Consider the following 20,066-nt stretch of genomic DNA (forward strand, 5'->3'; position numbering starts at 1 on the left):
TTATTAGTCCGTCAGAGAAGAAAAATGAAGAGGACCTGCTTAATAAGCTACCCCAGCGACGTACTCGTCTCTATCCTGGAGAAGCTCCATCTTCGTGATGCTGTGCAGGTGGGCGTCCTATCTCGGCGATGGCGGAGTCTCTCTCATCAGCTTCCGAGGCTCGCGCTGGACTGGAGAGATTTCTTGCCAGGCGAGGAAGACTACAACTACTACGAGGACGCGGGTGATGATGAGATGGAGTTGCCGGAGGCTGACACAATAGCCAAAGCAAGCAAAGCCATGCTCGAAGCAATCGTGGCACTACTAGCGGCCCGTGCCGCCGGCGAGACCCCCGCCTGCACCCTTGCCGTGAGCTTTCTCCTGAGGGGTAACTAACTTCATGTCCATCGGCCGCCTCCTCGACGACGCCATGGCCAGCGGCAAGGCGCGCGCCGTCGAGCTGGCCATCTCGACCACCTACAGTCTAACGGACCGCGGCTGCGACATGCGCGCCCTCAACATAGGGTTCGCGTGTGGCCGGCGGTTCAGTGCGCTCTTGGACGGCTGCCCGGGCACCTTCGGGGGCCTGACGCGGCTAACCATGTCAGACGTGATGCTCCGCGGTGGTGCCGACTTCCACGACGTCCTCAGCACCTGCACCAGGCTGGAGGCCCTCTCCCTGCACTTCTGCAGCACCGTGTCACGAGTGGCGTGGCGCGTGCGGCACGCGCGGCTGGCCGAGCTGACCATCTCCTACTGCTCTTTTTTCGAGGGCATCGACCTCGTCTGGCTCCCCATGCTACAACGGTTGGCTCACCGCGGCTGGTGGTGGTGCAGGACGCGGCCGCCCATGTCCTTGGGTCACGTTCCACGCCTCGCCACCGTTACCCTGTCTACCCTTCGAGCCGTTGGCGAACCGACTCTCAAGTTAAGCCAGATGGTTGCCAACAGTACTAGCGCCATCACCGACCTGCGTCTCAATTTCAGAGGCCAAGATGTAAGCAGTACTTGATCATTGGCTAGCTATAGTGTGTTTAATTAATTGATTAATTAGTGTTTCTGATCCGTGCAGATCTGGGTTAAACCTGAAGGCCCAAAACGGTTTATGAATATGTTTCACAATCTGAAGCATCTAAAGATTCGTAATCTTCATGAGAATTGTGGCTTAGTATCTTGGATTAGCTTCCTACTCCAAACTTCACCTTGCCTAAAGGAGCTGCATATCAAGGTAGAGTAGTACATTGCATTCATTCATTATGAGACTGCAATTCATCATTCATGTTTGAACAACGTATCGATGATCTCCTCTCTTGTTCATCAATTCATAGCTATGTGATGATCATGAATGCGGCTTGCAACATGATGATGAGATCAACGAGGGTGGCTACGCAGCCAAGAAGAGAAAGGTGCCATGGGAAGTAGCCGCTGGTTTCAGGCACTACGGCCTCACTCGGGTTACACTATATTCTAGGCCTTGACAGCACGGGAGAAAACGTTGTAGCCTGCATACGCCGTCTGGTGGATGCAGCCGTCAACCTGGAGGAGATTAGGATGCGCAGGAACACGCCCTGCAGCAAGTGTGGCGCCGCGGGGACGGGGTTCCCGAGCACGGACAAAGAGAGAGACTCGTTGAGGCAGAGGATCTCCGGCGGTCAACCCGTGGCCTTCAGAATCTGATCCAACCTTAAAACTGTTCGAGGAGGGTCGGTCGACTCCCTACCACTATCTGCTGTCGATCTTGAAAGCACAAGCTAATACTTGTAATATTTTCCAAAAGACATACGTGTTATAAATTCATTCATCAACCAATGCGGACTTTGAGAGCATGCATTTTCAGCAAAGTAATATCACCAACTTTGTGTTTGTTCACTCCATATATAGTCCGTGTTGTGGTCATGCGTTTGATTGTCCGGAATCCAATTGGGATTCCGGTTGATTTGTTCGGATTCGGAGTTAGGATTTTGATTGATGAAAGGTAGTCCGACTCGCATACGGAATAAACTTCTCACAATCTTTTGATTTGATTAAGAATTCATTATGTTACTGCTAACAACTACTTAATAACTAGATAACAGAACTATGTTACTATTTGAAATTAAGCTAACCAACAAATCGAAGTTCCCTAATTATCTACTACCTATGTTCCAAAATATAACAACTTTTTAACTTGGTCAAAATCAAATATTTCCATCTTTTTGACAAATAATATATTCAAAAATTCTTACAGCAGGTATCCATTCGGACAACTGCCCGCCTCTTCTAAAGACGGCATTCTCTTGTCTCGAGCAAAGCATCTCTCTCCTCTGCTAATGTCTGCCTAGGGAGGAGAGGGCGCTTTTTACATTTTTATATTAAAAGAAACAAAATTTCAAAAATATATGCCGAATTGGAAAATTTTCAAAAATGGGTATCTGTCGCCCCCCTAATGGGCGATAGGGTGCCTATCGCATATCCAGTTGGCGATATGACCTAAATGTAAAAAAAATTTACATTTAGGTCCTGGCGCCCAAGACGCATTAAACAGTGAACTTGTAAAATCGATATAAAATCGTAAAAAAATCAGAACAATACAAACTCAAATGTTCTGGATTCTATGAAACAATATCTACAACTTTTGTAACATAAAGTTTTTCATTTGATCAATGTATCTTTCTCTATTTTAAATACTAGTTTAATGCACTTTTATTTAAATCTCAAGATCTATCCTTTGGATGCATGTCATCTTTGGCCAGAGTGTTGCATATGGTGAGCATAGGCTTGTACAAAATTGGTAGGCCCATAAAACATATCTAGAATATGTTTTTAAATTAGATCTTGCAATATGTCTAGTTTAAATGGGTTATTTATCCATGCTTCTATACTGAGTATTAGAAGCCATAACTTTTACAATATCATTATTTTATTTCCTAAGAGCTATAAAAAAAGTTTGGTAAATTTTAGATAAGCACAACTAGACCAAATGAATTATTTCAGATTTTTCTAAGTACAAGAACTATTTTTCTTGATTTAGATACATTGATCAATTGAAAAACTTTATGTAACAAAAGTTGTAGAGCTTATTTCATAGAATCCAGAACAGTTGATGCTGTATTTTTTTTATTTTTATACTATTTTATATCGATTTTACAAGTTCACTGTATAATGCGCCCTGGGCGCCAGGACCTAAATGTAAATTTTTTTACATTTAGGTCATGTCGCCAACTGGATGGGCGACAGGCACCCTGTTTTTGAAAATTTCCCTATTCGACATATATTTTTGAAGTTTTGTTTTTTTAATATAAAAATGAAAAAAAGGCAAGGAGAGGTGCTTGTCCAAACAGGCTCAGCCCGCTAGACTAGCACGGGCCCGGACAAAGAAGCATAGCCCCGGCCCGGTGCAGCACGGTAGGCATCGTGCTCGTGCCTAGCCTGGCCCACGTCGTGCCTATGCCTGGGCTGCGTCTTCGGCCCGCAGTGCTGGCCCGGCACAACATGAAAAATGAGCCGGCACGACGCAGCTTGGTGGTTTCCTACCGTTGGATGCCTTTAGATGAATAACAGTTTTTTTAGATAAAGGATGAAACATCCGGCCTCTACGTCCGCAGATGTACACAACCAATTATTACAGAGTTTGCCAAAACACAAAAAGAGCAAGACCAGTCTCTAAGACGGACAAAAGAACTAAAGCAAACGATATATATATGCTTCCACTCTCCATTGGACAGCTCCAAAGCAATCATCTCAATACTTTTGCTCATCAAAGAGAGTGTGTTCTTGGCTTGCTCATCACGCTGCAGCTGCGCCCAGAAACGTAACCAGTACGTTCCCCTGAAGATAACCTGTAAAATCAAATTAACTTTGATTTTGTTAAAAATATTATCATTTCGACATCGCCAAATAGCCTAGCATACAACAGCGACCCCAACCCAAATCAAATTTCTAGTCTTTTTATGTTGATTAGTAAGCCAGGTGCCAAACATACGGCTTATTGATCTAGGTGGATTCAGACCAGTGGCAAAAAAGATAATCCTCCAAACCATACTCGCATAAGGACAATCAAGGAATAGATGTTGGATAGTCTCATCACTATTACAGCCACAACATTTTTAGCTTCCTTTCTAGTTTTTTCTAGCGAGATTATCTTTAGTTAAAACAACTCCCCTTTGTAGATACCAAAGGAAAATCTTAATATTTAGAGGAATCTTTAACTTCCAGATCATCTTATGTTGAAATGGTGGTTGTGTGTCAATAAGATGCAAATACAGCGATCGAACAGAATATAACCCACATTTGGTTAAGTTCCATCTAAAAGTATCTGAACCCTCCACCAATTCAACATGAGCAATCTGTGCTTCCAGATTATGCCATTCCACAAGTTTGTTATCCACCAAAGCCCTCCCGAAAGAAACATTGAGGGGACTCGTGGCCATTACTTTTGCCACCGTTGCATGAGGATCACGCACAATATTATAAAGGGATGGATATTTAATTTTGAAAGGCAAATCCCCTACCCAAGTATCATCCCAGAACCGAGTTTTGCTCCCATCTTTAATATCGAAGGAACCTTTGACCAACACCTCATCTTTGACATGCATAAGACCCCTCCAGAAATAGGAGTCATAAGGTTTGGTCTTTACTTGAGTGAGAGACTTAGATCTTAGATATTTATTTGTTAGTAAAGTTTGCCACATGCCATCCGTTTTAAGCAAATTTACCAACCATTTAGCCAATAGGTATTTATTTTGCAATTGTAAATCTAAGATACCTAGTCCCTCTTGGTCCTTAGGACGACACAAAATGTCCCATTTTGCAAGTCTATACTTATGTTTCTCAAAAGATCCTTGCCAAAAAAATCTTGACCTGAAATGGTCAAGATTTTTAAGTACCCCTTTAGAGATTTCAAAAAAGGACATCGTAAACATGGGTAGGCTGTTAAGTACCGAGTTTAGCAAGACAAGACGCCCACCATAAGAAAGGTACTTAGCTTTCCAGCAAGAGAGTTTTTTCTGAAAACGTTCTTCAACATTTCTCCATTCAGAATTAAGAAGTTGCCTATGGTGCATTGGAATCCCTAGATATCTAAAAGGGTATTCACCTACATTACAACCAAAGAGATCGGTATAAGACTCTTCCATCTCTTTAGCCGCACCATAGCAGAAGATTTCACTCTTGTGGAAATTGATCTTTAGCCCTGATAATTGCTCGAAAGCACAAAGCAAAAGTTTTAGATTCTTTGCTTGTTCCAGGTCATGATCAAGAAAGATAATGGTGTCATCAGCATATTGCAAAATTGACAAACCATCATCTAAAAGATGAGGGATGACGCCTCTTATTTGACCATTGGCTTTTGCTCTGTTAATAAGGAGAGCTAGCATATCAGCAATGATGTTAAATAAGATAGGCGACATAAGATCTCCCTGGTGGAGCCCTCGCTTAATTTGGAAGTAAGGACCAATTTCGTCATTAACTTTCATCCCCACACTTCCACCAGTCACCATTCCTTCAATCCATCTACACCATTTCGGAGAAAAATCTTTCATGCGTAGAGTTTGTTGAAGGAAGGACCATTTCACTTTATCATAGGCCTTTTTAAAATCAATTTTGAAAATGACCCCATTTCACTTTTTGGTATGTATTCATAGATAGTTTCGTGTAGTATAACTACTCCTTCCATGATATTTCTGCCTGGCATAAAGGAAGTCTGCGTTGGACTCACCACAGTCTTAGCTACTTTATTCAGTCTATTCGTGGCAACTTTGGTAAAAAAATTTAAAGCTGACATTAAGGACACAAATTGGTCTGTATTGCTGAATTTTGGTAGCATCTTGGATTTTGGGAATTAGAGTAATAATCCCAAAATTCAAACTGTAGAGGTTTAAATCCTCTCTGTGAAAATCTGAGAAGAGAGCCATAAGGTCATCCTTAATTACATTCCAGAAGACTTGGTAAAATTCAACTGGGAATCCATCAGGACCTGGAGCCTTGTTATGCTCCATTTGAAAAACAGTATCCCTCACTTCAGATTCAGTGAACTCACTGATGAGCACATCATTTTCCTTTGGAGACACTTGTGGAATATCCGAGATTTGATCTTCCATAAGTGTAATCTCCGAAGTATCTGGAGTCCCAAAGAGGTTTTTATAAAACTGAGTGATATGGCTTTTGAGTTGGTCATCTCCAACAACAGCGCCTTAATCATTTTCAAGTTTATATATATGTTGCTTTTGATGCTTCCCATTAGCCACTAGATGGAAGAACCTTGTGTTATCGTCTCCCTCTAAAAGAGTCTTGACCTTATCTCTCTCATACCACTTGATTTCTTCTTCTCTCAAAAGAAGCACTAAACGCTCTTTTAGATAATGTTTAAGATTAATGTCCTGATCGGACAGAGGGGCATTCTCAGCCTTCTTATCTAGATCGTCTAAAAGAGCTAAAAGTCTCTTCTTCTCTTTTCTGTAAGCCCCTGCTGTATGCTTGGCCCAACCTCTGAGATGTTGTCGGAGCCTAAGAATCTTATTCTGCCACTGCTCTAGTGGAGAACGTCCAGAGTTCTCTGATTGCCAAATATTTGCAACCATAGCATAGAAACCATCCCGTATTAACCAACCTCTCTCAAATTTGAAAGGTCGTTATTCGGTTTGGTGAGTTGACGCCCCTGTGTTGAGAACTAGAGGGGTATGGTCGGAAATATTCCTATCTCTTGCTTCAACCGTTGATAGAGGAAACTTATCTTCCCAATCCATACTGACAAGAACTCTATCAAGCTTCTCAAATGTCGGATTGTCTCCAGGTCCCGCCCTAAATATATTGGCGGCCTGACATAACAATCTCCTTGAGATCAAGAGATTCGATAACAGCATTAAACAAAGTTGGCCATTTAAACTCAAATTCCCCGGAGCTCTTATCCTCCGGTCTTCTCATTATATTAAAATCCCCCCTGAGATAAGGGAGCGATTCCTTTGAGCAAGTTTAACCAACTCTGCTAAAAAGGCTTATTTGTTTTGATATTGTGCTGGTCCATAAACCGAATAAAACACAAATTTGAATCCATCAGCTTTACATCTTAAGGTAAATTTCACATAGAAATCTCCCTCAATTATGGCTCCAATATCAAAAATATTTAAATCGACACCAAGAAAGATGCCTCCAGATCTACCGTGTGGTGCCATACTATGCCAAAGGAACTCATGTCCCCCATACAAGTTTTTTAGGATGTGATCTGGGAAGTCATCGCGACCTGTTTCGGAAAGAGCTATAAAATTAATTTGCTCCTCCTTAACTAATTCAGCCAAAAATCTGTGTTTAGCCAAGTTTGCAAGACCTCTGCTATTCCAGAATACCCCTTTCATTTGAGAACAATTTTTGAAGGGGTTTTTGGCTTTTTGGGAAGTCCACCTTTGTTAGGATTTTTGGCAGTGTTATACTTTTTCTTACGGCGGACAGGAGAAAGATCAATAATGTGATCATTCTCCGTATCCTGCATATTCTCATTTAGAATACCACGCGTGGCTGAGAAATGCATCCAGTCTATCTCCCCTCTCAATGTCGCTCTCAACTTGTAAATTATTAGAATTTGACTTACTCTTTTTTTGATTAGCAACAACCACAAACCTATCAACCTCTAGATTTTTGATAGTAACTTTAGAAGCCTCAACAACATTATCAATTGACCCTAGGTTGATGCCTACCCTACCAAGGTTTACCAAGGTTTGAAACAATGCGTGAATCAGGAAAGCTGGTAAAAGAAGTACTTGGAGATTCGAGGTTCTTTTTCGCAGCCATCCGCGTTGTTTTTTGCAGAGTATGTTCATCAGCCTTTGCTTCGGATCGAGTGCTTCTACGAACTGTGGTTTGCTTGAGAGTCTCATCCTCCAACTTATTCCCGCCCTTGGCCTTTGGCCTAGTAGCGGGCAGCTTCTTAGCAGCTACATTAGTCGCCTCTGAACCTGTAAGATAGGCTTCTTGTACAGAATCTGCTTGCACCTCCAGCTCCTTTACCTCCTGGCCCTGTAACAGTTGTTGGATCAAAACCCTATCTATTAAAACATCCCTCCCCCTCACAGCCGCTACCTCTGATTCCTTACGCACCGCATGCTATGACTCACGCACGCTCGCTCGTGTTCCTCCTTCTGCCTTCTCAGAGCCTCAGCAGCTCCGACAGCGATGGCATGGCACAGGCTATAGCAACGGCCTCACTTGAGCGGCCGGTGATGCAAGCGGCGGCCTCGCTCGTGGCGACACTTGCATGGCCTCGTCCACGGCGGTTGGCAGCTTCCTCGAGCTCTCCTCTCCATCTCTCCGTGCCCCTGCTTCTCTCAGCTGCGGCAGCGCAGTCGGCGATCTCCTCGAGCTCTCCTCTCCGTCTCTCCCAGTCCCTGCTTCTCGCAGGCGCAGCCGGCGGTGAGCTGGCATGGGCATGGTGGGTTACCGTGCCGATGGGCACGGCACGGCAAAGCCCCCATAGTGTCGTGCTTGGCCGCGACCTCGGCATGGTGGCACTATACGGCAGGACTGTACCAGCAAATCCGGAGGCCCTGTGCGAAACTATGAATTGGGGCCCTAGTGACATACACAGCCACCGCACCAGGTAGGGCGCCAAGCCACGCGAATGGGACGCTTGGGTGTTGCATCGCTCGATCGCTGCGACCTGCGAGTGCCCTTCGAAGTCTGGAAGACGGAAACGGAAGTGGAGACGTTGTGACTCGCATCATGCCTGGCGAGCGGTGATGGCGGATGCGGAAACGATCGCGCTGCGGTCTGCGGGTATCGAAAGACAACAATCGAGCGACACGTTTACTCTTCTGTGGCATATTTGGGCCACAGTTTGCTTCGTATTGGACCAAAAGACAACTAAAACAAAACCTACAATATAATTATATCTCATATACATTATATTTTGCAGACCTCTAACTTTTGGGAACCTGTGCGGCTGCACGGGCCGAAAAACGGGCCTGCTACATGGCACAGCATGGTAGTGCCACAGTGCGAGTGCTGTGCCGTGCGTGCGGCCCATTTGGACATGTACCAGAGGCACAAGGAAGTAAGGAACCCAGATTTGGGGTACAGTGGCCCTGTTTGGTTTTGCAGCGCTAGGTACTATAGTTAACTTTGACCATTAGTTATAGGTATTAAATAAAGTCAGTTTATAAAACTAACTTCACAACTCTTGCGCTATTTCGCGAGACGACTCTAATGAGGCCTTTAACTGCATAATTAGAGGATGGTTACTATAGTATTACTACAGTCAATCTTTGATTAATTACCGTCATTAGATTCATCGCGAAAAGTTATACCCATCTATAAAGAGATTTTGCAAATAAATTTATTTAGTACTGTATGCATACAAGACTCTATACGCAACTGGATTCAAACCCACTACTGGCGTCGCCCCGTTGTGGTCACCGCGCTCATGAACTCGTCATCAGCGACGAGCCGTGCCAGTGCCTCCGGCGAGAGGCAGACCTCCATCCCCATGCTTCCTCCGCCGTCGATCCCCTCATACACCGTCGCCCTCCCGTCCACCTTGTTCGCGCTCCCGCTGCGCACGGCCACCGGCCTCCCCCACCCGAAGTCGTTGCCGAAGACGTCGAACCGCGGCGAGTTCCCGGTCACCAGCACCGCGGGGTGCCACCACCCGGCCAGGTACGCGAACCTGGGGTCCCTGTGCCACCTCGCCACGGAGTCCAGCAGCGCCGTCTCGTCCAGCGACGCGACGGCGCGGCCCAGCAGCGCCGCCACCCACCCGAGCCCGTTGCCCAGGACCTCACCGGCGGTCGCCCCCGCCGCGCAGCGCACCACGGCGTTGCCCGCGTAGGCCTGGGGCACGCGCCGCACCCGCCCCCGGCACCCCACGAGTACGGTGTAGGACGTCTCCTGCTGCCGCGGGAGGCGCCGGGCGCGGGTCACGCCGCGCCACACGTGCGCCAGCACGGACTGGAGGGAGGAGATGGCCGGGCCGGCCGCCTCGGCGTTGGCTCTCGCCTTCAGCTCCCTGACGCTCTCCGCGGAGAAGGCGAGGAAGCACTCCTCCACCGGCGGGCCGTCGAACCGCCGGACGATCTGCTCGAGCTTGCCGAACGGCAGAGGGACAGGGACGGGGCAGCCGTCCGGGAACCAGCGCTCCAGCACCGGCGGCGGAACGGGGATGGCGCTCTCGTCGCGTTCGCCGGCGGCGCCCGTGCTCCGGCTGATGCGGGACCAGGTGTTGAAGAGGTGCCAGAACGCGGTCCCGTCGGCCACGCCGTGGTTGAGCGACATGGCGACGAACACGCCGTCGGCGAGCTCGGTGACCTGCGCAGCGAGGAGGGGCCGGGTCCGGGAGCCCGCCGCGGCGTCCGCGCCCACCAGCCCGTCGAGCGGGAAGAAGGACCAGACCACGCGGGGGACGTGGAGCGGCCCCGCGACGTCGGCCACGGTGACGCCGGCCGCCACGGCGTGCACGAACTCGGCGCCGTCGCCGGTGCAGCGCAACGAGACCGTGACGGTCCCGTCGTCGCCGCTGCTTCCCCCGGTCTCCTCGACGGCGAGGCGGCCGGCGAAGGGGTGGAAGCTGGCCAGGGCGCGCGCCAAGGACGAGGCGAGGCGTTCGACGAGGTGGTCGCCGGCACCGCCCGGACCCGGCGGCTTGGGCAGCAGGACGCCCTTCTGGATGTAGTCGATGGTGAGCATCTGGAGGTCCCACGGCGAGAGATGCACCGTCTCCGGCTCCGGGCTCGTCGCCCCGCAGCCCGGGTTGCTCGCCGTGGACGGCGACGGCCGGACCAGGCGCCGGGACACGACGCGGACGCCGTGGCAAGCAGGCGCAGAGCCCTCCATCACCGTCACCTTCTCTTCTTCTTCTTCAGTGGCTGTTCACTGGTGTGCGACGATGAATTCATTGTCCAAAAAGACATGCGGCGATGAATTTGATGTGTATTATTTTAGTGCCCGGCGGCCGCATCCACCCACGCATTCACCAACCACAACAGATTGAGATCCAGAAGATACAAGATGGCGAAAACGATTCCTTTGTAGGAAAGAAAAAAAAATCATATATACAAGACTGATGGTGTTGACCAAGAATGATAATCCCAGCACCTGATAATCAGTTGTTCTACAGCCAACAGGAATTTGAGGGGCACAAATGGCAAGAAACAAGCAAAATGCTAATATCCGCGTGCATTTTCGAACCGGAATTCTTCTGCGTTTAACTAAAATTTGGTCTGCCAAGCGCAAATGCAATCGATCCGGAATTCTTCTGCGTTTAACTAAAATTTGGTCTGCCAAGCGCAAATGCAATCGGCACGTTTATGTATGGTCGCCAAACAGCCAAAGGACCAATCGAACAGAGCTACTGCACTATGCACGAATCAGCCAACACACGCATGAGTTCAGAGCATAGGGTAGAGTATTACCAACCATGCAAAATTTCATTTACACAAACGTCGGTCAGGCATTAGCATGTGTTTCTTCTTTATTCCTATCAAATTACACGATACAGAGTGAAAAAGAAAAAAAAAAGGACGGAATACTGGTCACGTTCTCAGCCAGGAATGCCCATCTCCTGCTTTATTAACACCTTACAGAGAATTCCTGTGGTGTCCAGGCCTGAATCAATCAATACACACGCGCTTTTGGTGGGAATGACTCCACTTCGTCGTCCAATGTGTTCATGTGCACTGGCCTGTACGCCAAGCGAACCTTCTCGTTCTCCCAGTACCTGTACAGGAAGAAACATAAATAAATCTAGATGTTACTACTAAATCAGACAACTGTGCTTCCTTCAGATGATTTCTCTGCACTCGCACAGCACCTTTCGTTTTATGGCCACCATAGATGTTGGTTGTTGAATTTATGTTCCCAAGGTTTTATTTTTAATTACCTCCTGATGCATGGTATACATTGCTACTGCTTATAGATTCATTCAAGCGCAAGTTGACTGCTTTGCAGGTACGTTTTACGTCTGTCATGTAAATGATGCAGCATAACAACAGGAGAAATTGTTTGAGACTATTCTGGAGGATTAATGAGCAGAGATACTTACCCCAGTGAGTGCTTCATCCACTTCTCATCGTCTCTTGTCTGTAAGCATGGAGGGGGAAAAAACAATTATCACAACATTTAAGCATGTGGTAAAAGTAGAAGCAAAAAGAATAGAAGTAAAGAGAGCAGCTGCAAACCGTGAAATCTTCACGAGCATGAGCTCCTCTGCTTTCCTTCCGAGCCTCCGCTGAATACATAGTTATGCATGCATTTATCAACAAATTTTCCAGCTCAATGGTCTCTATCAAGTCAGAGTTCCTGTGAAAACAAATCACAAAGGAATAAAATGGATGAAAAATGAAACAAACAAGCCAGAGAAGTTGACCAGTTCTTATGAGGAAGATTGAACATACCAAATGAGACTCCGATCACTGAGCTTCACATCATGAAAACTCTCCCATGTTTTGCTAATCAGCTTACAACCTAATAAACAAAAGGTTGGTGAGAATAGATGGTGATTTTGTTTTCCATGGATACCAGCCCCAGTTGAGTCATTTGTATCCTGATTATTTCCTTCTATTGATAGTTCTCAGCAGGTTATCATGACAGGTGACAATACTCAGTAGAACAAGGTGTAGAGCTAGACAGAGTACATGAGGAATACCTTCTTCAAGAGTTTCTTGTGTACGGAATACAGCAGCATTATTTTGCATAACACGCTGCATGTTGAGACGGATCTTGGAAGTTGGCAATGACCCATTGGCATTCCTCAGTTTGTCCAACCAGGCTATGGTCTTTTCTCCAGCATCTTTTTCAAGAGGTTTCTGCTTCTGACCTATAACACAGTGCAACATCAATTAGGAGCATGAGGAAGAGAAGAATTACCAAGTACCAAGAAAAAATCTTGCCTGGCTTAGAAATATCAGCAACCCTGTTTGCACAAGCTCTGCCAAAAACAACTATGTCAAGAAGTGAATTTGCGCCTAGACGATTTGCACCATGGACAGATGCACATGCAGCTTCACCAGCAGCCAACAGACCAGGAATAACAGCATCTGGATTATCACCCTTGATATCCACTACCTGTTATGCAGAACAATAGAATAAAATTGCTATTATAATACCGGCAAATTAAACCCATACTAATCATGTTTACTGCATGTCCAGTACAAACCTCCCCATGGTAGTTTGTTGGGATACCACCCATATTATAGTGCACGGTAGGCAAAACTGGAATTGGCTCCTTGGTGACATCAACACCAGCAAAAATGGCAGCAGTTTCAGAAATACCAGGAAGCCTTTCCTTCAGAACCTCAGGGGGCAGATGGTTCAGATGCAAATAAATGTGGTCCTTCAATGGCCCTACAGTATCAGATGAAAAGATAAGTTCCATGAGGAAGGTAGGAAAACCCATAGGCACCCAACATGAAATTAGTGGTGTAGCACGTACCTACACCACGGCCTTCTCTAATTTCCATTGTCATCGATCTTGAAACAACATCACGAGAAGCAAGATCTTTTGCACTAGGAGCATATCGTTCCATGAACCGTTCACCTTCACTGTTTCTAAGGATACCACCTTCACCACGGGATCCTGATGACAAAATGAGAACAAAGTATATAAATTGCCAGAAAAAGAAAACCATTCACGAGCAGAAATACACCATCAAGAGACTTGTTTACAAACAAATGAATTGCCTAAGCTAAGCACAAGAAGAAAGGGTTGGATATATACAACCTTCAGTAATCAGGCATCCAGCACCATAAATGCCTGTAGGATGGAACTGCACAAACTCAAGATCCTGCAATTGCATATGAGGCAAGTATGATCAGGACAGGAAAATGCAAATAGCCAACACAGCCCTGGATAAAAGACTCACTTGAAGAGGCAAACCAGCACGTGCAACCATAGCATTTCCATCTCCAGTACATGTGTGTGCTGAGGTTGCTGAGAAATAGGCCCTGCCATAACCCTGTGTTCATAAAAGAAAAAGCAAACTCATCACTGTTGTCAATATAAACAAACAATTTATACCCCAAATTTGTAAGATGGCTTACTCCTGTGGCTAGAATTGTATTAGAAGCACGGAAACGGTGAAGGGTGCCATCCTCCATGTTTAAGGCAATGACTCCCTGACAGTTGCCTGGAAATTGATGCAAGTTCATAAATAGAAGTTTAACCATGGACTGCATAAGCTTCATATGTAGGCATGTAATAGAATTATGAAAATTAGTTCAATTACAGGAATAGGCAAGAGAAACCATAACTACTAGAAAGAACTGCTATATTTTATAAGCAAACCTAGGTTCATGAAACACCATAGTGATTAAAAGAGACCAACACAGCAATAATGGGTTAATACATAAAAGTGCTACAATCATGTAAGCCCAACAAAGCACCGAAGAGAGAAAAGGGTATAGAGCAACTAGTAGCAACCTATGGAATTCTTCTCTAATCCACCCTTTTAAGTCTTGCAGTGTAAAGTACTAGGTAAAAAGGAAACTGACAGCACAAAAAAAAAACTTTCTTACCTTCATTGTCCATGATAAGGTCTAATGCAAAATATTCCACAAAAAACTGAGTATTGTGCTTCATTGCTTGGCCATAAAGTGTGTGTAGCATAGCATGTCCTGTTCTGTCAGCAGCACAGGCACAACGGTAGGCTTGTCCACCTGATGCTGATACACAGTTAGAGCAAGCAGACTACAATAAGTGAGAGGGTGCATTTCAAACAAGTTCCAGAACTATGACCTTTTCCAAAATCTAAGCTCTGTCCTCCGAAGGCGCGTTGGTATATCTTTCCCTCTTCGGTTCTTGAAAATGGCAATCCATAGTTCTCAAGCTCTATAACAGCTTTTGGTGCTTCTCTGCACATATATTGAATAGAATCCTGGTCACCTGGAAATGGATGAGAATGGCACATTAAAAAATAAAAAATTGTCAAAACTCCTGACACTTGGATAATTGCTTGAAGATATCATTCCCTGTTAACCCTTATTAAGAAAAACTGTTTTAAGCTAAAGATGTCCGTGCTTTTCCAATGAAATCCAATTATGATAAATTAGCTTACCAAGCCAATCGCTTCCCTTAACAGTGTCATACATATGCCACCTCCAATCATCTTCAGTCATGTTTCCAAGTGCAGCATTTATGCCTCCCTGATATCACATTCTGGCAAGTTAATGGCTTAATGCATAATATGCGTTGCATTTTACTGGAGCAAATATTCTTGCATCAATGCTGAAAAACTTGCATGCAACCTCGGATCTACTTGACAAAATAAAAACTGCTGCTATGCTGGTTGAGCCATGTGAACTAGGGTTATCAAAGGTATGAAAACGAAGAAATTTTAACTACAAACAAAAGGCACGACATCACAATACAAGAATAACTCGATGGCAAACTATACACATATTAGTCATGGCTGGTCAGTATGTTGAAACTAATTTTGATTACATAGACAGGTTTTATGCTACATGTTTTTTTGCCCCTATCATAATGCCAATTATAGAACCCCTAAATCACACTTTCACCATAAGGAAGTGCTGGATTGAAAGAATAAGTAAGTGCTGGATTGAAAAAAGATCGCCCATGACTCCTTCAAATAAATTGGACACAACCTATTACTCAAGCTAGCAGCTCAGCGCTAGTTAACAACATTTCACTAGTTTAAGCATTCAATTAGAATGTTACTGCAAAAAAAATCATGCCACTGAGCAAACAAGATGCTCAAATCCAATTTAAGCGAAACAAAACTAATTAGCGACAATCATGTCCGCGGAAAAAGGAGCGCTTGGAGACTAGCTATCAATGTGCCTGAACCTTGAACTTATTTCTTTCGGGTTTCATCTCTAGCCTACCCCAACTTGCTTGGGAAAAAGGCTATGTTGTTGTTGTTGTTGCATGTCCGCGGAAAACAGCTGCCACATCATTACAGGGAGCATCTTCTATTACAGGGAATAGACCTAGAGCAACAGTTGCATACCTAAAAGATGAAGCTTGTATGCAAATCTTAGACCTACCCTGATAAGCAAAAGTTGCATACCTAAAAGCTGAAGCTTGTATGCAAATCTTAGACCTACCATGATAAGCAACTGTTTGTGCATGACAAATTGACAACTAGGATTATACAAAGAATGGTGCCAAGAAAACATCAAGTGCATTACCAGGCAACATGACAAAGAGACAGCACAATGGCAAAGAAAAACAAAACCATACATGGCAATGGTTTCTGTTTAGTTCCATACAAAACTGAAAACTCTAGGCACTTAATTTTCCACCGCTAACTGACAAGAAATTTGAAAGCCAAACATGACGCTCATCCTGCTCAACTAAGACTCTAAGAGCAAATGCCCCATGCCTCCCTGCTCGTTGCAACAGCGTGGATGCAATGCAACCTAAGCTTGCTCAGATCCAGTTAACGAAATTTCAACCGCATATACACCAAATCCACTAGCATACTACTACCCTAAAATCATGCCACCGACAAAATGAGGACCCTAACAAACCATTATTAATTACTTAGCGCATGGGAAGCCTGTAACTGGGACTCGAAGCGCAGCTATTGAGCAGGCACAGTAGCGTTACCTGTGCGGCGACAGTGTGCGAGCGCGTGGGGAAGAGCTTGGTGATGCATGCCGTGTTGAAGCCGTGCTCGGAGAGGCCGATGGCCGCCCGGAGCCCCGCGCCGCCGGCCCCCACCACCACCGCGTCGTACGTGTGGTCCACCACCGTGTAGGACGACTGCAAACGAAAGGGATCAATCACGGCATTCTCATCCCGCCGTCCGGACCACGGCAAATCGCCGGTTCCACGACCAGCGACCAACAAGCGGACGGGGGGATCCGGATAAGGAAAGTGGATCGGTCGAGCGGAGTGAGGCGGATCAGGAGTCGTACCGGTGCCGTGGAGAGGAGCCTGGAGGCGGAGGCCCTGGCCCTGGAGAGGCCCCGCGAGACGCAGCTGCGCCACATCGCGGGCGGAGCGGATCTCGCGGCGGCGGCGCGCGCGCGCGAGGGGGTTCTGGAAGAGTGGGAGAGAGGGGAGGGGAGGGGAGGGGAGAGCGGCGGTGGAGAAAGACGAGACGACGGCGGGGGGAGGTTGGCAGGTGAAGATCGTTTCGTTTCGTTTCGTTTATTCTCTGAAGGTAGGGCTTTGGAAGGGACCACTTTGCCCTTCAAAATTCTGGAGATTTTACGGCAATACCATTATTTTTGGGGGAATACTACCATTCCTCATTTTGTCGTTTTCATCTACTTTTACTTTTGCTTTTCTTTTTGGAATTCTGTTTGACATAATATGTTCTTGAATTAGTTTTGCCTTTGGGTTTAATGAAAATAGCTAGCCTATCGTGCTTTGTTACTTTCCCTGGTCGAGCCATTCCTTGCCAACTCAAAATATTTGAAAGCACTCTACACTTATAGTACCCATGATTTATTAACGGATTAAAATTCAAGGATTTGCAGTTTCAATTAAGGGTGAAAAAGGCTAGACAAATTGTAGTTGTCATGATAGATGTCACGTTGAAAATCAACTTAATGTCGCGCATCTTGACGGTACTCTACGATAAGAACAGCGGAACCCTTGCAAGAAGGTATTATGTATACCGGATTTATATTATACTATACTCAAAAAGATTTTATTTACAGCAAATTAAATGGGTTTAAAACAAAATTTTCTTGTACTGATAAATCAAGGTCTACCACTTAAAAAAGGGGGAGAGCTGTTCAAAAAAAAAGGGGGGGGGGGGGGGGTCGAGAAGGGTATATGCGTAAAGCGATTACTAAGGTTGATGGGCTCCTTCCTTGTCGTGAGGGAATTCTTGCGCGCTCCAGTGGAGGGCGCAACGGCCACGATCGTGCCTGGAGAAAACGATACGCGGCGCGGCTGTCGCCCAAGCAAACACACAAAAGCTTTGCACGCATGAGGGGGCATCAACCATCAACTCACCGTTGGTCATCGGCTACAGGAGCGTGTCCACTTTTTTCCCCACTTTTCTCTTCACGTCCAGATCTTTTCTCTTCACCCGTACGCCAATTAATTCAATTCAGTGGCTTGGAGTGTTTTCGGCCCGCCCCGCAGCTGGGACTTGCTTGTTTCTCGGCCTGCTTCCGCGTGCGGTGTTGGTGGGCCGCAGAGTGGGCTATGCGCCAACCGTTCAGCTCGTGGAGGGCGCCCAACCGGGCCGATCCGCATCCGGCTAATGGGCTCCAATGGATTCGTTGGCGCTGCGCTGCGCTTTTGTTTTTTCGTTTTGTGAGAGGCTGCCGCGCGCTCTGCTTTGTGTCCGTGTTGACAGCACTTGGCTCTCAGGGCTCAAACTTGTGAAGCTGCTGGCTGTGTTATTGTTTCATCAGGAAGGGAATGATGCAAGGAAACAATTCAGACAGCGCGACTATTCTAGCTGAGTTAACATTAATACTCCTTGTACTCAGTGTGACCAACAAATTTAGTTTCGCATGAAAATGGTATTGGAAAACGAGCTAATGGCAAGACATGATTACATCAACACTCCCAAGCACGACCTTAATTTCAAAATGTTCCACACCAATGCACCAACAACTATAGAACAAGGCACAACACTTGCATAGTATAACCTTGTCAATTAGTAAAAGTGATCGATCAGATCACTGCACGGTCGACCCTCACATCAGCAAGCTCACCCATAGTAACCGAGGGTGTGTTCCACGTTCTGGGAAAGCCGTTTCAGGGATGGGAATAGGAAACATTTTCATTCCCGCAGCGTAAAAATCCATCCCAAATGTTGTTTCTCGTTCCCCGTTCCTCAATCCGTCGTTCCAGGAACTTCGGTGACTATGGGCTCACCGAGTCCATGAACTCCTCGTCGGCCACGAGCCTCTCCATCACTTCTGGCGACATGCCCCCTCCCCGCTCCGGCCCCTCGAACACCGCTGCCTTGCTGTCCGTCTTGTTAGACTTTTCTCCGGCGTTACTTACCATTTGTCGGCCCGTCTTGGAGAATTAGACGAAGACACACTCTTGACCAATTACTGTTGTCGCTTGCTGTAGTATACCTGCACGTATTCACGGCAAGATGTTGCGATAATCATGAACACTGCCCAATGCCTATGTATCAATAACATATTCTGGGAGGAGTGTGTTGGTGCCGAATTAGGGCCAACACACGATTGTGCTCGAACACGCGGCGCGAGGAGAAGCTCGATGCAGCTCTCCTACGCAGGGCGGTCAGACCGGTCAAGGAGACTGGTCAGACCGGTTGCCGGTGAAGATCGGCGACGACCGACGAACGCTCGCCCAGGAGGGACCCCGTCAGGGCAAGCGCGCGCATAGTTGTTCTAGAATCGGCAGGCCACCTAGAACGCCTTCAGACGTCGCGGAGACGAAGGAAGAACAACAGGTATGGGGGTTGGAAGAGCTAGGATTTGAGGAAGATAAAATGTAATACAAAGGAAAGAAAAGTAATGTATAGATGTGTTTTTGATCGATTGGATTCACCTCAATCGGTCGTGGCTCTTTATATTTATAGGGAGGGGAGGCCGTAACCCATTAGGAGTCTAATTTTATACAAATCTCATGTCAAAATACAACTCCAAATCCGGACTGCGTAGTTTGGACCGGTCCGGTCTGACCGGTCCGACCCTGTGTCAAGTCTTTCAGAAGCCATAACTCTCTCATCCGAACTCCAAATAGGGCGTTCTACATATGCATTTCGTTCGTCTCGAGAGAGCTACGCAATGGTGAATTCCAACTCCAAATAGGGCGTTCTACATATGCATTTCGTTCGTCTCGACGAGAGCTATGCAATGGTGAATTCCAATTTGCATTTTGACAAAATCACCTTGACCGGTCTGCACAGTCTGCCAATTTTGGTCATCAACAAAGTGTGGGGCACGGGGACTTTGGTTACAAATTTACCTTTCTTGAGGGTCCTCTGTGTAATTTTCAGTCCCTGGATATTGTGTTTGAAGGTGTGGGTTGTATTTTCTTTCTTTGTCCAGGGTCCTCTTTGTATTCGACACGGGTCAATCCAACTCAGGGCTTCCAGCCCCTTCTAGCCTCTTCGAGAAGAAAAAAATGAGAGTGGAATCCACAATAAGTCAACAACATGGTGAATTCGATGGTATATGGTAATAAGCGGTTTCAGTCATTTCTCTTCTCCCTTCCT

At 46.2% G+C, this 20,066-nt stretch overlaps 3 protein-coding genes across 3 annotated transcripts; 1 reads left to right on the top strand and 2 right to left on the bottom strand.

Moving 5' to 3' along the window:
• The first annotated feature begins 379 nt into the window (after positions 1 to 379).
• LOC120679709 lies at positions 380 to 1,673 on the top strand. Its single transcript, XM_039961365.1, has 3 exons — positions 380 to 976; positions 1,052 to 1,207; positions 1,308 to 1,673. Exons 1-3 carry the CDS (start codon positions 380 to 382, stop codon positions 1,455 to 1,457), a joined length of 903 nt encoding a protein of 300 aa, XP_039817299.1. The 3' UTR covers positions 1,458 to 1,673.
• Positions 1,674 to 9,221: 7,548 nt separating this feature from the next.
• On the bottom strand, positions 9,222 to 11,173 carry LOC120678671 (uncharacterized acetyltransferase At3g50280-like). The gene has a single exon (XM_039959952.1). The coding sequence runs from the start codon at positions 10,771 to 10,773 to the stop codon at positions 9,334 to 9,336; it is 1,440 nt and encodes a 479-aa protein (XP_039815886.1). The 5' UTR covers positions 10,774 to 11,173; the 3' UTR covers positions 9,222 to 9,333.
• A 131-nt stretch (positions 11,174 to 11,304) lies between these two features.
• On the bottom strand, positions 11,305 to 16,985 carry LOC120678670 (succinate dehydrogenase [ubiquinone] flavoprotein subunit, mitochondrial-like). The gene is made up of 16 exons (XM_039959951.1): positions 16,819 to 16,985; positions 16,508 to 16,663; positions 14,991 to 15,078; positions 14,672 to 14,818; positions 14,452 to 14,592; positions 13,978 to 14,063; positions 13,800 to 13,892; positions 13,658 to 13,721; positions 13,370 to 13,513; positions 13,094 to 13,281; positions 12,828 to 13,002; positions 12,584 to 12,754; positions 12,333 to 12,402; positions 12,117 to 12,237; positions 11,981 to 12,018; positions 11,305 to 11,656 (listed from the first exon to the last, which is right to left on the bottom strand). The coding sequence occupies exons 1-16, from the start codon at positions 16,891 to 16,893 to the stop codon at positions 11,554 to 11,556; spliced, it is 1,860 nt and encodes a 619-aa protein (XP_039815885.1). The 5' UTR covers positions 16,894 to 16,985; the 3' UTR covers positions 11,305 to 11,553.
• Positions 16,986 to 20,066: the final 3,081 nt, after the last annotated feature.

The sequence above is a fragment of the Panicum virgatum genome, chromosome 6N (genome assembly GCF_016808335.1).
Source record: "Panicum virgatum strain AP13 chromosome 6N, P.virgatum_v5, whole genome shotgun sequence".
In the NCBI taxonomy this organism is placed as follows: domain Eukaryota; kingdom Viridiplantae; phylum Streptophyta; class Magnoliopsida; order Poales; family Poaceae; genus Panicum; species Panicum virgatum.